This window comes from Natrix helvetica (assembly GCF_964273705.1).
Source record: "Natrix helvetica genome assembly, chromosome: 4".
Classification (NCBI taxonomy): domain Eukaryota; kingdom Metazoa; phylum Chordata; class Lepidosauria; order Squamata; family Natricidae; genus Natrix; species Natrix helvetica.
This window is the reverse complement of record NC_138550.1, coordinates 135,001,461-135,018,601: the sequence shown is the minus strand read 5'-3', so window position 1 is coordinate 135,018,601 and position 17,141 is coordinate 135,001,461. Positions and strand designations below refer to the sequence as shown.

General features: G+C 38.3%; 2 protein-coding genes across 4 annotated transcripts in view; one reads left to right on the top strand and one right to left on the bottom strand.

Moving 5' to 3' along the window:
• Positions 1-7,294, bottom strand: part of RDH10 (retinol dehydrogenase 10) — a 40,353-nt gene extending 33,059 nt beyond the window's left edge. The window contains exons 1-2 of one of the 3 annotated variants that reach the window (XM_081951733.1): positions 6,263-7,294; positions 4,427-4,662 (exon numbers count right to left, since the gene is read on the bottom strand). In XM_081951733.1, the coding sequence (XP_081807859.1) occupies positions 4,427-4,662; positions 6,263-6,554 (528 nt within the window). In that variant the 5' untranslated portion in view covers positions 6,555-7,294. The remainder of the gene's footprint in view (positions 1-4,426; positions 4,663-6,262) is intronic. The other 2 variants (XM_081951735.1, XM_081951734.1) reach the window with 2 other exon arrangements.
• A 1,893-nt stretch (positions 7,295-9,187) lies between these two features.
• RPL7 (ribosomal protein L7) lies at positions 9,188-17,141 on the top strand. The gene is made up of 7 exons (XM_081951741.1): positions 9,188-9,322; positions 10,165-10,267; positions 11,451-11,617; positions 12,795-12,932; positions 14,213-14,322; positions 16,378-16,588; positions 17,087-17,141. Exons 1-6 carry the CDS (start codon positions 9,264-9,266, stop codon positions 16,584-16,586), a joined length of 786 nt encoding a protein of 261 aa, XP_081807867.1. The 5' UTR covers positions 9,188-9,263; the 3' UTR covers positions 16,587-16,588; positions 17,087-17,141.

Sequence of the window (17,141 nt, the reverse complement as noted above, 5' to 3'; positions counted from 1 at the left end):
CCTTTAGTAAACTATAGGACATTTTTCCTATATATACGGAACATTATAGAGACTATTTAAATTAATCCTTGGAATCATCTGTTTTGTCTGGAAAGGATAAAGAAATAATGTACACAGTCTAAATATGGGTTGATATTATACAGGGCACTCCAAAGCTATTTTTAGCTTAGCCGTAAAAGTCTGTATAAAGCCTCAGATTAGGAGACCAGGAAAGTCAAGGGCCCACATCCCCTTTTATTTCTTATATGAATTTTCCCATTCATTTCAATCCTAGTGTTGTTAGATATACCATATCAACACTAATTCTGAAAAACAGTTACTGGGAAGGACGTTTGTAAATCCAGGATGACTCAGGTAGTCTTAACCATGCTAAATACATAAAATGAATAATAGAAAGTCGGATAAGTTCATATAAAACTACACTACTGGTAGTGCACTTTCACTGCTTAATCCTGATGAAGAGGTAGGAAAAATTATGCTAACCAATAATTGCAACCAATAGCTCTGAGTTCCTCTGAAAAATATAATGGATAGATTTTGTGCACCATGGGATTAAAGTAGATTAGCTAAAACATAATTTGATGTATCAGATTCTAAGGTAGTCGTCTAAGCAATAAATAAAGCAACAACAGAATAACTAGGTATACTTTTCAGCCACATCACAAAGAATATTAATGTGAACATATGGTGCTTATTCTAATGTTGTATATATAAGATCAAGTTGGTTAGGTTCTCAAAGGTGCATCATAGCATGGGATGAAGACAGTAAGATACTCAAAACTATCTTCTGCTATAGTGATATTAAAAACTATATTAATGTGCATTATCTGTATTAGAATAAACCATTATGTACAAAGTTAAGATGTATTTAATGTTGCTCTTCTTACAATTGTTAGACTCATTAGCAGCCCTATTTTGAACTATATTTCTACAAGAACAATAGTGCTTACCCCACACCACCAAGACCTTTGCTTGTTCGTGTTATAATTAAGAAAGAATAATCTTAGTAGGTAGACAGTGTTACAATTCTTGAAGCTCAATGGGTTAGAAATGTTTGCATGAAAAACAAGAAATACATATATTTAATGTGGTGTGTGGGTGTTTTAATGCAAACGTTATTTAAAAGTTACAGTTCCTTTACCTTTGCTAGAGATACATTGATTAAGCTGTTTTATTGATTTATAGATGAACTGCATATTACAGAACATCACATTTTAAATACATAATAGCAATAGCAAAAGGACTTATATACTACTTCACAGTGCTTTATAGCACTGTTTAAGTGGTTTACCGAGTCAGCATATTGCCCCCAACAATCTGGCTCCTCATTTTACTAACCTTGGAAGGCTAGAAAACTGAGTCAACCTTGAGCTGGTCAGGATTGGACTCCTGGCAGTGGGCAGAGTCAGCATGCATTCTAACCACTGTGCCGCCACCACATAATGTTTTAAGGAACAGATTATGAGATGGTCATAATGGATTTCCAACATGACCAAAAAGAGATTTGGAATCTTTTTTCACTTGACACAGTGAGGTAATTATATGCTTAGAAATGAAAATTCTAACGTAGACTAAAAACTGTTAAGTACCATTTTAAAAAAATCCCATATACTGTATTTAATAAAATATTTCATGATGAACTGGCACTCCATCTAAAAATGACACTAAGGATTGTGTCCCTTTGTCTCTTCCTTGTGGAAGAAAGCCATCCATCAACAGAAAAAGCAGTGACTCTCCTATAAGAGTAATTCTGGGGGTCTTGTGCAGAGCAAGCGAAGAAATCTGCACAAATCCCCCTTTCCAACTAGGTAGTATAGATGAATGGAAGCCACATCTTTCACCCAACTTTTTAGGAATAAAGATTGTAGCTTAATCAGCAATGGAATTCAAGATTGTAGATGACCAATTGTTGTCACCATGCACGCAATAAAGACTTGCTACTAACTATACTAAATGACATGTGTATTTATGATCATCAGTAGCAGATGAAGAGTCTGAGTCTGAGTCAATAGCTCAGACTCTTTTAGTTTTAATTGTTTTTGTACTGTTGGTACTTTGGATTGGAGACGTCTAAGTATCCACATAAGAAAATAATTTCTTCCTAAAGACATTTTCATTGAACTACAGAAATCATGTACATGGAACTAAAGAAGTTGTGGTTGCTGACTAAAACTATACAAAGTTGCATAACAAGGTCTGAAGTCACTTTTAGTGTATTATTAGGCCTGTCTGTTTCAAATAAAACACTATTGCTGCAGAGCAGAGAAAAACTCTGAAATAAGGATAGATCAAAGTTGCTGCAATAATCCTACTTACATTATTCAAATTCTTTTGACCACAATGGTGCTTATTTGTTAATAAATGTTTATAAGATTACAACTAAATGTTCTATTAGTTGGGGATTTAGAAATGATTCCTTAAACCACACAATTTTGATTTAGTTGTTGAAATGAAGAACAAGATAATTCAGGAATTTAATGAATGACAATGTCTCTCATTTTTATATTTTTTCTTTAATCAAATTTGTGAAATTAGCACTGTTTCTGCCTTTTTAAGTATCAGGTGGATGTTTATCCTTCTAGTACAGGGGTGTCAAACTTATGGTCTGTGGGCCAGATGCATCACGTGCTGGCTCTGCCCCCGCCCGGTTTAGCGAAGGGGGGAAAAGTCCCGATACATCACGGGATGATGCTGTGACAATGCAAGTTTGACACCCCTGTTCAAGCAAAAAAAGTTTCTAATTACAGTACTTTCCCTTTGTAAAATACTAAATGCAAACTTATTTGAATTATGCAACTGGTATGTGTTGAAATGGGCTCTCAGATCAAGCCACTCAACTGTATACGGTATGGATCTAAAGAGTATGCGTGACAGAAGGATTATGAACTACTTGTCTGCTCTTCTCTCCTAAGATAGGTTCCGCATGTATTTAAGATTCTCAATAGCAAAGAGCTACAAACTACAGTATTTTTCAGAGTATAACACACACCTTTCCCCCCCTTAAAAGAGGGTGAAAATTTGGGTGCATCTTATACACTGAATGTAGACCCACCCACCCACCGGCCCCAACCTTTTGACCTCTGCCTCCCAGCAATTTACCTCCTTGCAGCAAACAGGGAAAATTGAGCTTGCGGAGGCTGCAATAGGCTATAGCAATCCCTGCAGCATGAAACAGCTGGTGATTAAATAGCAGAGAATAACTATATTTCCAGAAAGCACATCAATTTTAACAGCATCTGTACAAGTATAGTCTGAAATGTAACACTACAAACAGTGTATATTGTCTGTACTGTTTGCTGTTTGTTGCAAGGAGGCACATTTCTGGGAGGCAGAGGCAGATATTTTTCCCTTGTTTTCCTCCCCAAAAGCTAGGTGTGTTTTATACTTCGGAGCGTCTTATACTCCAAAAATAATGTATATCAACATTGCAAGTTCTGGGATGCAAGTGATTACTGTATAATGGTATGTAAATCATTTTTTAAAAATAATACTTAATTAAATGATACTTGTTTACGGTCAGTAATAGATATTAAAAATAGCATTCTCAACATTAGAGAATTTAGAAATGCCAAAAAAGCAAAGGGGGGCAAGGAACCATTTCTACTACTCTAGTGCTCTTTAGATTCAATTGGCTATAGACTTACCTGGGAAGTAAGCCCCTCTGGGGATGCCAGTACAGGCGATGAAAGCCACAGTCATTCAAAGTAGCAACAGAGCAGAAATACTAGACTATGAATATAGCATAGAACATTTACCAGCCTTGATTGAAAACAAGGCTAAAATGTACTTCTGCTTGGGACTTCAGACAGCTGCTACTACTCAAAAAACAAAATAATCTGTTGAGCAATGATCATAGTCAGAATAGTGAAGCTTCATGTTTTTGAGACAATAGTTTCTTGTAGCCAGTTCCAACTAGATAAATCAGATAGGCTGTAAAGCATGTTCAAAAAAAATGCCTTTTTTTCATTGTCATAACACATTAAATATATTACAACTTCTAAAGAGCCAGCTGTACAATATAATTCAAAAGGAGAATTAACAGAACTCAATAGTGAATGTTATTTCTATAGTAATATCTCTGAACTGGAAGATCTATAACATTCCCATCCCTTATTGAAACCTGTAAGAGAGAAGTTGGTTTGACAAACATGTTTAATTACTATTTTCACAGCAGTATAGTTTCTCTGGATCAGACTCACTGAGTACAAAGATCAGCATAAAGGTAGAAGGCACACCAGTCTAGGGCAAAACCATCTTGAAGCTATAGTCTCACGCAAAAAAAAAATGATATTAATTTTAAACATCATTTAATTTTAAGAGAAAGGACAAAGCAAAAATGGAAACATGAAAATGAACTAAGTATAAGTAAATAACCTTGTTCATCTTCAGAACATACAGTCATCCCACTAGAAATAAGTATATTTACCCAGAAATGTGCATGGCAATTAACCATCATGGTCCTCTCAATAAGCTCATCAGGACATTCCAGAAGATGGTGGCCAGAAACAACACCAGCATTGTTCACGAGGACTGAGACTTCACCAACCTCCTTGCAGACTCTCTCAGCAGTCTTGTACACATTCTCTCTGTTGCTCACATCACAAGTGTATGTATGAACTTGTAAGTTGTAGGGAGGTAGCACTTCCTCTTCACCATGCCCAGCTGCTTACAGAAATCCAGAAAAGCAAAGGAGAGGGACAAATAAGAATTTAATTAAATATATATTCAGTGTTTCCATACCAGGAAATAAGAGACAATTATTAATCTACCCAGTTTGACAAGATTCTTGTTAGTCCTGTTCCAAAAAATAAAGTGTGACAACTACATACCAAAACAATGAAGTACCAAGCCCTACAGTTCTAATCTTCAGCAGTGATATACTGATGCCAAATGGAAGGTAATACGACCAAGGAATGGACCATTACTGATTAAAAAATAAAACAAAGAAGTCCCAAGCTCAGTAGGGACATGTAGACCTACCTTTTCCATATTTGTTCAGGAACAAGAATTATTGAATATCATTAATTTATTTTGCAGGTTGCAATCTTTGAGTTATTTATATGGGAATAAGTGCTACTGTACTACCAGTAATTAAGACTTTCTACCAAATAGGTTTAATATTATTTAAAATTATTTAATCATTGTGCGAAATTATTGTGCCACTTCCTACATCCTTATGTCAAGAAAAGCACTTGACATAAGCACTTTTTCGCTTATTTTATACCAACTATTTCTTAAATTGTAACAATCTATTTTAAAAAGCCTAGCTCCTACTATGATAGAAAGAAATTCTGTTGTCACCATTGTCATTTTTCTATACGCTTTGAACCTTTAAACTTTAAATTATTTATCCGATGTCTTTTAGTCATTCAAAGTCATAGAGTAGAATGACATAGACATTTATTTATTTAATTTGTACAACCATCCGTCTCCAACCAGTGACTCTGGATGCAAACAATCATGAAACATTTAAGACACAATAAAAGGAAATACAAATAATTAATAGATATCATAATACAATGCTATCAACCTCAGTCAGTTCAACAAAAAAATGCCCAAATTCCTAAACTTCTTGGGTGGCAAGAATGGAGAATATTTTCCCAAGAGCCACTGGTTCAAGGATACCCTTCAATGCTTCTCCACCACCCCTAAACCCAAAATACTTTCAAGTCTGCTGCCCTTAAGGAAAGAGCAGGACAAGTCACTCTGGAGAAGCTGCAAAGCAGCAACACAACTCACTGAACCTCCTAGTGACTTGTGGAAATGAGACACTCCTGCAAAACATCTGGATATTCCTACCTTAGCGCTGGACGAGAACCAGCCAATATACTTATTCTAAGCAAATAAAGCTTAGATACAATATTGCTTCTGAAGGTTTAGATATACCTTGAACTCAGTGAAACACAAAACTCTATTCCAAGCACTATCAAGAATAAGAATAGGAATAAAGAATAAGAGTAAGAAGCTGAAGAAGCTTTTGGGATGAGAATCTTCAAAGAAAAACCAGAAAGTCCAGTTGCCTCTTGAAAAAGTACCTTTGGGACAATCAAGAGTAACACTTTCAACCTTGCCAATCAAACTCCTAATTTTCTCCCATTTTCATTTCAGCGCACCTCAGAGGGTCAGGATTTCAGTTTTCCTCCTTTGAACGAAGCAACACTCGGTGCCCACTTTTCTTGACCACTTGGAGAAATTGGCGTCCGCCTCACACGCCAGTGCCCAGCCCCGGAGGGTCCACCCGCCTTCAGCCCAAGCCCGTTACCTTTCTGAGCCGCGACCACGGCTTCTTCCGAGATCTCCCGGTAGATGTGCCGCACCATGCCCGCCGTCTCCTCGTTGCTCTGCGTGTTGATGTCCCACAGGACCAAGCGCGCTCGGCGGCGGGCGAACTCCAGAGCGAAGAGCCGGCCCAGCCCGCTGCCGGCGCCGGTAATCAGGCACACCTGCCCGGCCACGCTCTTTTCCTTGGGGCGCATGAGCCATTTGGCGGCGGCCACCACGAACGCCCAGAGGACCTTGAAGGTGACCACGAAGAATTCCAGGATGATGTTCATGGCTGGCGAGCCTCCCTTCGACGGAGGAGCCACGGAGGATTCGGGGAGCCCGTCTGACGACGGCGCGACCGGGGGCGTGAGGGCGCTGGGTTCCCCTGCACAGGACTTGGGCACCGGCTCGACAAGTCAAAAGCAGCGTGCCAGCTCAGAGCAGGAGGAGCCCCTGTTCTCGTGCGCCTTGCCCCGAGCAATTCGGGAGAGTGGCTCCCACTCTTCAGAGAGGCAGGCAAGAGTTTCTCTCTCACACACACTCACTCTTTGGACACTCTCAAAAGACACCTGGCTGGCCGGGACGGATCTGTAAGAAGTGCAACTCCTCCCCGCTTCTGACTCAGCGGTTGTTTTGCGCGGCGAGCACAAGCCCTGTTACCTAACGGCCACCTTGCCTCTCCCTTGCAGAAGCCAAGCCTACACGCGGCGAGTCGACGCGGGAAGTCGGCAAAGTAGGGGAGCAAAGTACAAGTTCGGATAAAAGGATTGCCCTTCGTCCTGCCTCACCCGCTCGCGCACCGCTGAGCTCCCCTAATAAAAGGGCGCGCGCTGCGACCACCTTGCCTGCTTCAACTACAGCACCGCAGGAGTCTTTAGAGGCGGCTGCTTGGAGCGCCACTGCCGCTCTTCCACGCCTCCTTCTCCCCAGCTCTACCTGCAACCTTTACCTCGCGCCTACGCCAGGGCTCCGCGCAGCGCCCGCTAGAGTGAGCATGTTCGCACCGTTCTGGGCTCTATATAGCCCCGGCGCGAGAACGCCAGCCCGCCCCAAGCCCCCCCCCTCCGTCTGCGCTTCGCAGCCCGGCCCCTCCTCCTCGTCGCCCACTTTGCATTCCGAACCGTTTCTCCCCACACATTTTCGCCCAACAGCGCCACCCTCGCAATTTGGCGGACGGCCCGGACTGGACCGAGCGGACAAGTCCGCCACGCGCGGGACCTTCCCTACCAGCCACCGCCGAGGGGAAGAAAAGCTCGCGGCTTTTTTCTTTTTGTTTGGCGGCGTCCACGGACTCGGCCCAGGAATGGGCGAGCAAGCCCAGGCGCGCGTCCCATTTCAGTCAACAGGCACCTGAGTATAGCACCATGAACCTTGGTATAACCAGGGAGTAGAAGTCCCCGTGGCTGAATTCACGCAATACTTACAATGTACACAAAGAAGTACCGGGAGTTAGTTTAGCGTGATCTGTAAATCCGTCAAGAATTCTTTGAACAAAAGTTGCCGTCGCATAAACGTACCTCACACTGTTATTCTGATTCCGGAACAAAACGAGCGGGTTTTTAAAAGTAGCTCGAGACTGCTGCTTTCCTGTAACCGACTAACCCTGCCGGAAACAATGTGAATCGGGAACATTATTGAGCGGAACTCCTAATTTTCTTTACAAGTGACGAAAACTCTGCAAATTGGAGCAAAAGAGAGGCGCGTTGCTTTCTACCTGAAACCTCTTCCGTCGTCTAGTCCGCAGGACCACCTCGATGTGTAATTCCTCCCCCACCCCCAACATCATCAGTCCCAATAACCGGAGATCTGATCGATCCGATCCACAACGCGGTCCCAAATTAGTTGGAGGACATTTAAAGTTGGTTTATTCCTATCCCACATAAACTTTCTCGACATCTGCAAAGCTGTGATTTCCCATGGAATTTACGGCCGAGATAACGCATACGGACGCGAAACATTGGGAAAGATCAAGTTCAGAAAGGATTTCTGTACGAGTGCGTGGCGCCACACCGGTCACATTCAGCTGGATTGGGAAGGCTGAAGTTAAGGAGGTGAACTACAGACACCAAAATTCCTAACCGGCCAATGAAGTAACTTCAGAATGCACCTAGATGCATGCCTCTGTGTAGAAAGGCTTGCTCCCGCAGCATTTTGTAACTCCATTTTTTCTCTTTGCCCTCCTAGGATTGAAATGTATGCTGGGGAATATAGTTTTACATAAGCATTTGGCTTTTCTCTCGTTTTTTAGGCCATTGTACTCATAATGAACAGGATTTACTGTAAACTAAAGCATCTTTCAAGTCGAGCTAGATTTTCGATGACACGATGGACAGTCTGCAGAGTTTTCTTGACAGTAAAATGAAAGAAGATTGCCTTTACCAAACTTCAGCCACTCTTTCATCCAAATGCTAAACAAACCAGACACTTTCAAACCCAGCCACGTGCTACTCTTCGTACGGGGACATTAAAATGTACGTGGAGTAAACAGAATAGAATGTAAATCCTTGTAATGTATGTGATACCCACGAAGTATTCCAATTTCTAGTGAAAAAGGCACTTGGGAAAAGCTTTAGGAGAAAACCTCACTTAACCAGCCTGGGTTATATATACAGTAAGGACGGCATACTGTAGTGTATTCATGAAGACGTCATTTATATTTAGACGACACTGTTTGATTGCCTAGAAAAGGAGACACGAAGAGATAAAAACAGGTAGTATTATCACTCAAATTCCAAAATAGGTTACTTTAATACACTGATAAAATAACATGCTTTAAATGTCACCACCCCTTCTTATCGCCTACCCTAGTTGGCAATAAAAACGAAAGCATGAAAAAATCTTTCACCATTTGAAGGAGTTACGACAGCTTCCGCGTTCGTTTCAGCACTAATTTTTCCCCAAGCTGGTCTACTTGGTGCAGGCATTAATTTAGACAGCTAAGCGAGAGTGGGGGCTTCTCATTCAGTAGTCCCTTCTATTGGCCCGCTAAGCGACAGTTTATGTTCTCTGCGCATGCTCCCGTCTCTCTTTTTCCGGTAGCGACCATGGCGGCCGAGGAGTAAGTAATGCTTTCGGGATCCAATCTGTTGCCATCCACCGCGTTAAGACCTTCTTTGCAAGCCTTTCTTTTTTAAAAATGTTTTATCATGGCTTTGTAACTTGGACGGTTTTCCCTAAACTAGTGCAACAGTTGTCTGGAAGGGTTAAGTAGGGCGATGTGGCTGAGAACTGGATCCCTGCTGTAATGGATCGCGTTGAGTGTTGTAAAAACTTATTTTTTCAGAACGAGAGAATGGAGGAGGGCATTTGCGGCCTCCCAGGTTCACTATTATTTGATTACTGGTTGATTAGCCATTTATTTGATTAATGGCTTAATTTAGGCCTAGCTATTCCCTTCCGGCACTGTACACGCATACAGTGAGGTTGAATGGAAGACAGCAAGGAATGTAGTCCTTCGCTCAAAATCAGGCATCCGGAACTCCGCGGTATTCATCGTTGAAATTGGCAAAGTAACCTTGGAATTCTTCCTGCCTTTTCCATGATTTTTGAAAATAAATGTCTTCCAAATTCTGTCAGTCAGTAGTAAACCTGCTTTCTCTGTAAGTTTTAGAATTGTTCCAGTGGGGGGAAACGTGCAATAGTAATAAGCAGAATAAATTGAAGGAAGTGTTGTGACTGATAGTGTAAGAATGATTGATGATACATATTTGGATAATTAGAATACCGTAAAACTGCAAAAATGAACCAAATTAAGAACGAAATGTCTGAATTATCTGGTGTGTTTATATTTCTTGCAATTCTAGGTTGTTCTTTAAATTTGGTACATTTTACTAGTTATCAAACATTTTCATTTGAAATATTTTGATGTAACTTTCGTTAATTTGCTGCTTTATAATTTAGAGGAAAGAAGTTGCCTTCAGTGCCAGAAAGCCTTTTAAAGAAAAGGAAGGCTTTTGCTGATTTAAAAGCCAGACGTATGAAGAGACTGTTGATCCAAAAGAAGGTAAATACTATACTTTTAATCTACTCCATGAGACACATCCTATGATAGTGTACATAAGAGTACAGTAAAACAATAAGATCCAGTATGATTTAATGGCTAATTATATGCTCATTTACATAGAATATAGACACATTGTGTTTATTTTGCTTACTAGCAAGTAAATCTGTATCAAATTGCAAATTAATATGCCACTTTTAATTTAAAGTTAAAGATTTAAATTGTTGCCCTGGTATGTTCCATTTTAATCAATTATGAACCTGCAAAAACTGCATTTATTTTTAACTTTAGTTTGAATTTTCTTTTAGTGTTTTGTAGCAGTGTGGCATCTCAGAACCCCAAGGTTTTCCCATTACAAGCAAAACAGCAGCTTATCTTAAATATTCTGCTTCTGTTCTGCTTTTTTCCCTGGAATGGACTGCATTCAGTGTAGTATATTAAATAAATCCAATTTATTTGGGATTCACATACTACTTTGTTTTGTTCATTTCCAAATCATTCTAGCTACTCTAATGTGTTTTTCTTAATAGACATGATCCTGGATCCATTTTTGGGGGGGTTTAATATATCTTGCACTTTAATTTTACATGGCTTAGCAAGATATATGCTAGAAAACTGTCCACTTCTCAGGATTTTGCAGCCATTCCTAAGTTGTACTTAGCTAAAATAATTTCTTTCACTGTTCTCTCATTGAAAATCTTTGTCTCTCCTCATCTGCTTTCCATATATATAAAATGATATAACGTTTCCTGCTTGTGCAGGGGGTTGGACCTACAAGGTCTCTTCTAATTCTGCTATTCTGCTTTAGTCCTATCTTTGGCTTGAATCTAGCAAAATTTGGGAACTTGCCCTTCCCTACAAGAAAAAGGTAAAAATGGTAAAGATTAAAAAGAGTAAGCATTCACTTCAAAATGCCTTTAAAAGGTTTAGAACCAGCACAAGTTGATTAGAAATGAGGATTTTTTAAAAATGAATTTACTGTCTTGGGGCTATGTTGTCTTTGAAGTGAAGTAAAAAAATAAATTGTAATGATATGACAAGAGTAAATTGAAATTCATATTCATTTGGTTTGATATCTAATTTTACCTGACAACATAATTGTGAGATTAAATGGGGGCTAACTGATCATTCTGATCTCCTGGGGGAGAAAAAAAATAAACTTCTCAATATAACATTCTTATTTCAGTTGCGAAAGGCTGAACGAAAACTCATTTATAAAAGAGCCGAGGCCTACCATAAAGAATATAGACAAATGTACCGTCGTGAGATTCGCATGGCACGCATGGCTCGCAAAGCTGGCAATTACTATGTACCTGCTGAACCCAAATTGGCATTTATAATCAGGATCAGAGGGTAAGGTAAACAAGTGTAATGCTAAACCTATGTGTAGTACTATCTAAGCCCTGGTAGGAAAGCCACTGTTAAACAGTTAATTCAAGCCAATACTAATTAGACAATTGTATTTATATGTCAATATTTTTTATTAAGGAGATTGTGATTGTTTACGACATTTACCTTGTCCGGTATTCAATTTAGGCACACTTTAAAAGCAGTTTTAAGTAGAATTTAATGCTTTATTTTTATCCCAGTATTGTACTGATTATCTACTCTATGAAGTCACTGAGTCAGATCATTTTTGACACGGGCCTGAAAGATTTCAGGCAAGATTTTTTTTCCTTTTCTAACTTAATGTGCTAAGAATTGAAGTTCTTACATACAAAGGGATGATATATTACTGATCTGTTGATGAAGAATTGTAAATTATGAGTGTTTGTTCTGAAATTGCCTTTGACTGGCTGACACTCTCTCTCCCTCTCCCTTTCTTACTGGGTGGTGGTTGAGGCCACTGATAGTTAGGATCAATTCTGCTGTTCCTTAAGTTGCCGCAGCGGACAGCAGCAGCAGTGAGAAGCAGCATTGGTAGTATTGAGATGATCAACGAAGAAAGGGCATTTATGGCAGGCTGGGCAGCTGAAGCAGTAGGCTCAGCGCAGCTCCTTCTCTGCCGCCTGCCGCCCACCTTGCCTCTTAGCGCTCCCATAAGTCATCCTACCCCCCCCCAGAGGGCGGTACCGCCCACTTTGGGAACCACTGATCTAAACCTTCATAATTAATTTAGATTAATTAAGTAATGCATTTTTGGAGTATAGGTAATCAAATTTTGTAGAAGAGTGTTTTGCATAGTTTTTGGCTAGATAACAGGAATTGCTTATCTTGGTTGATACCATAAAATCTAAGCAGGATTGGACCTAGTAAATGAGAGACCACTAAAATAATTTGCGTGTAGCATGTTGGAAAAAACATCCCAGATTAAGTTTGGAACAAGCACGTTGATGTTCCTAAGAAATAGATGGCCTTGCATCCTTCAATTAAAGAACAGGTTACTAATTTAGGGCAACAATGATATATATGATTTATATTTTATACCATGCAACTTTTTGTATTGTACGTTAGCTTATAGATGCAAGTTTATTAATAGCAAGTACCTTTGAATGTCCATGCTAAAAAGAGTTTCTATTTTGCCGTTTAGAATTAATGGTGTCAGTCCCAAGGTTCGTAAGGTATTACAGCTCCTTCGTCTGCGGCAGATTTTCAATGGGACTTTTGTGAAACTCAACAAGGCATCCATTAACATGCTGAGGATCGTTGAACCTTACATTGCTTGGGGGTAAGTTGAATCACGTTTAGTGATCACTGTCTATTTTTTTTTTTTTTTGAGGATATGTCATCTATTAAATCTGATGAAATCTACCTTTTGTTAGTGCTCGCATTCTCTTTTTAGTAGTATTTTTGCTGATTTTCCAATTAGAGTGTCTTTGATCTAGAAGAGAATTTGCAACCCGGTCCTCAAACAACCCAGGTTTTATTATACCAGACTATAAGACTTGGGGCTTGATAACTATGGTTATAGGAAGCATAGTCAAATACTTAATAGAAGTGTTATAAGATTAAAAACTTTTCTTACTTTATCAGAAACTGGGGGTGTTAACCAATAAATAGTACCTCATTCTTATGCCCATGAATGCCTCAGAAACTTGCCATGTTTTCGTCCAGCATAAGAGTATGATTTCTTTTTGTGTACCTGCTCGTTCCTTAATGACTACAGAAGGAGACATTCATAATGTCCTTGCAATAATTTAAAATAGAATTTGACACACAGTCAGTGGTAACCACAGACTCTAGAAGTCTGGAAGATTTGGCTGGATTTCTCTCTTGATCTGCCTGTGAATAAGACACTTTGTTAGAAAATAATTGGCAAGCAGGTATTTAAAAATATTTTAATAGCTATGTGCATATGTAACTTACTACAAAATAAGTAATATTCTTAATTGTTTATATGTTCAATTTTAAAGTTGAGAACTATCTTGTGTGTCATGATTTCAGTAAGAACATTTATTTAAAAATTATTATATAACATAATTACAGGATGTTTTTCTCGTAGCCCTCTCCATCTTTCAGTTTAAATTTTCTAAGCAAGTTAGGCAGTGCTACCATGTTTCCCCGGATAATAAGCCCAATCGGGCCTTTGAGTGCATGCACTAAAATAAGCCCTCCCCAAAAATATTGCAATACAGCAGCAGCCATGAGGTGACCACACTTGTCGCCTCCTGCACCTCAAAAATAATAAGACCTCCCCAAAAATAAGGCCAAATGCTTATTTCAGGGGTCAAAAGAAAATAAGACTCCATCTTATTTTCAGAGAAACAGGGTAGGTTTTCCTTAATACCTTTAATTTCAATGCACTGGAAGAAGTGTGAGTTTCAGAAGCTTCAACCTGCAGACTTAATAATATTGTATCCTAAATGAATTTAGTATGTAAGAAATGTAAGTGCCAAATATATACAAAATAATCATTTTGTGTTCATTTTATTGATTGTATTTTTATTGATTAATGGTCAAAATAAAGTTCTGTCAGTAATTACATCAAAGAAATTGCTTAAATTCCAGATATCCTAACTTAAAGTCTGTTCACGAGCTGATCTATAAGCGCGGTTATGGGAAGATCAACAAGCAGCGTATAGCTTTGACTGACAACTCTCTGATTAAAAAAAGCCTGAGTAAGTACAATTTACTTCGCATTGCTGCTTAACTACTGATGGTTTTAAGTTATAGCTACACCTGTAAACCTGAGGTATGTTTTCTTTGAGGTACATATTTTAACTTTTGTACACAACATGATGTGCTAGTTTAGTTATATTGGGGGGGGGGGGTGCAGAGGCTACTTTTCTTTGAAAATTCACCCAATCCTTCTACAGTATAATGTATATTTGCTCATATTATTGAGCTGCCTTTTCCAATCTTGGTAACTTGCTGTGCTAAGGAACATAGCAACATATAATGTTCAGAATAAGATTTTAGAATTCCAAGTACTTGTTCTTGCAGCAGTTACATGTGTTCAAAACATTTGAGGTAAAAATGTTTCAATCTATAAGCATCTAACTTCACTAGAAAGGTTCTAATACTATGAACTATATTTTCTGACAAGATTGAAATCTGGGTTCATACAACAACTTGTAACTGAAGTAATGAAACTTTTATAATGCTTAGAAGAATTATGTTTTGGAAACCTAATGATAAATATTAGCTCCATTGAGTTTTTGAGATCTTGCAAATTAGAATAACAGTAAAGATTAACAATTCCAGAAGTTTAAAATATGCAACATGCACTTTCTAATACAGCAGGAGTCAAAATAATTATAAATATATATTTAATCTAAACAATAATTTGGCTGTATTTGTATTTAAAAACTGCAAGATCACATTGTGTGTGTGTGTGTATTCATCAAATCAGAATAATTAGTTGTATGCAAAATGTTTTGAATTTGAAACATTTTGAACTTTTAAGACAAGTTTGAAATGCTCTGAGTTTTGAACAGCTATTCCAAATATTGAGAAGTGTTCCAAAATTGAGAAAGTACCACTTGGAATTCAAAACAGAGTGCAAAATCAGCACTTCTGAAATGAGTACTTCCAAAATGGCCAGAACAATCTATTTTGAACTTGAAACCACTATTTTCAAGCTGGTATTATTTAGACTTTGACACATTTCACATTTCCATTATTTGAAAATAATTAAGTGAGTGTGTTTTACAGTATACATAAATTTGCTATTTATACTTGGGACATTTAATCTTTAACTGCTTTAAGGGTCTCTAAATGGGAGGACTTTGTTATATAAATAGTCAGAAAAGTATTGAGAAGATGGTTTGTTAAAGGGTCAAGTACCTAAAATATTGCTTCACTTGGGGGGACTCTGGCTTTTTTTCTGTTTTAAATAAGAGCAAGCAAAAGGTATATCCTTCAAATAGCATGGTCTGATTGGAACATTGATAATTATGATGAGTTTTATAGACTGATAGAATACCTCTGATTTCTACAGAAGATTTATTTCATGTAGACTTGTTACTGGGATGTGTATTTGCATATGCACAGGAGGTCATCCACACTGGAGTCTCTAGATTTCTAGTTAAAACAGTTCTGCTGCAACCTCCACCCTCCCAGGGAGATTCAAAAGGAGATTTGATTCAAAAGTAGAAGAAATTTAAGCCCTTCTAGAAAACTGCCAATTCAAACAATTTCTACACTTAAACAGCCGCAGTGATTCATTTAATGAGTGTGGCAAGAAAAGTTGTAAAATGGGCAAAAATCACTTTACTGTCTCAATTAGCAACAGAAATTTTGGGCTCAATTGTCATAAATCAAACCTTGTATTGTATTTTTCATGGTTCTCCAGTTACAGCTTTTGAGGGATTTCCTTGCCTGACTTCTTGCTGCCTGGAAGAAAAACTGTTTTGCTCTTGTCATTAGGGAGAAGGCACAACAAAAACAAATGAGAATTTTATTTCTTCTTTAAAGGCCACCAGAGACAGGAATGTTCCTATTCTTGGTTCTTCAGAGTTTCATTTGTTCTCAGGACATTACCTTTACTGAAGGTGTAGATTTAGTTGATTGACAGATTTGCTTTAACTATTTCATATCTGAACCTGCTAGGATGGGAAAGTTGAAATATTTTGAACATGGTAGAAATAACCGGACTCAGCATATTTAATATGCCCTTCATGAGCAAGCAAGAGAATTTTGCAGGCTGAATATTTTCTGATGTTCATTTTCAGAAAAATATGGCATTCTTTGCATGGAAGATTTGATCCATGAAATCTATACTGTTGGCAAAAACTTCAAAGCTGCAAACAACTTCCTCTGGCCATTCAAGCTATCTTCTCCAAGGGGTGGAATGAAGAAGAAAACAACTCATTTTGTAGAAGGTGGTGATGCAGGAAACAGGGAGGACCAGATTAACAGGATGATTAGGAGGATGAATTAATGGTAAGATACAGTTAGATGATTACTTATCCAACATACAAGTTTTGATCCCTTCATTTTTTTTACTAGTGCTGTTATGTTGTTCTACGCTTTAAATAAATACCAGAAAAGGAATTAGTTTTTTTCCTTAATGAGTTTTAAATGTTGTCTTTCTGGGGCTGTGAGGGAAGGAAAAATAGATTAAAATTTTATTGGGGCATAGGATAAAATGATTAAACTTACGTTTATACTCTTAAGTGTATTCTAATTGTATTTTAAATAAAATTTAGCTGTTGTGATGGCTGTAGCCAGTCCATCTAGATGCCACCTGCTTTGTAGAATGTAGTCCTGAAACTACCAAAGGTTCTGTGTGATCCTTGATTCAGAAATGGGGAAGTAAATGCAATATAGAACATTGGTGGTTTTCAGAAATTTTAATACATTACCTGCATTCACTTTTTTTTCTCTGTGAAATGTGATTTGTTTTCTGCTTTTTAAGTGTTAATGTCTCTTCTCTTCTAGAGACTCAGAAGATGACTGCTCAACACATTGTTAATAAAGAGAACTATGAAAACTG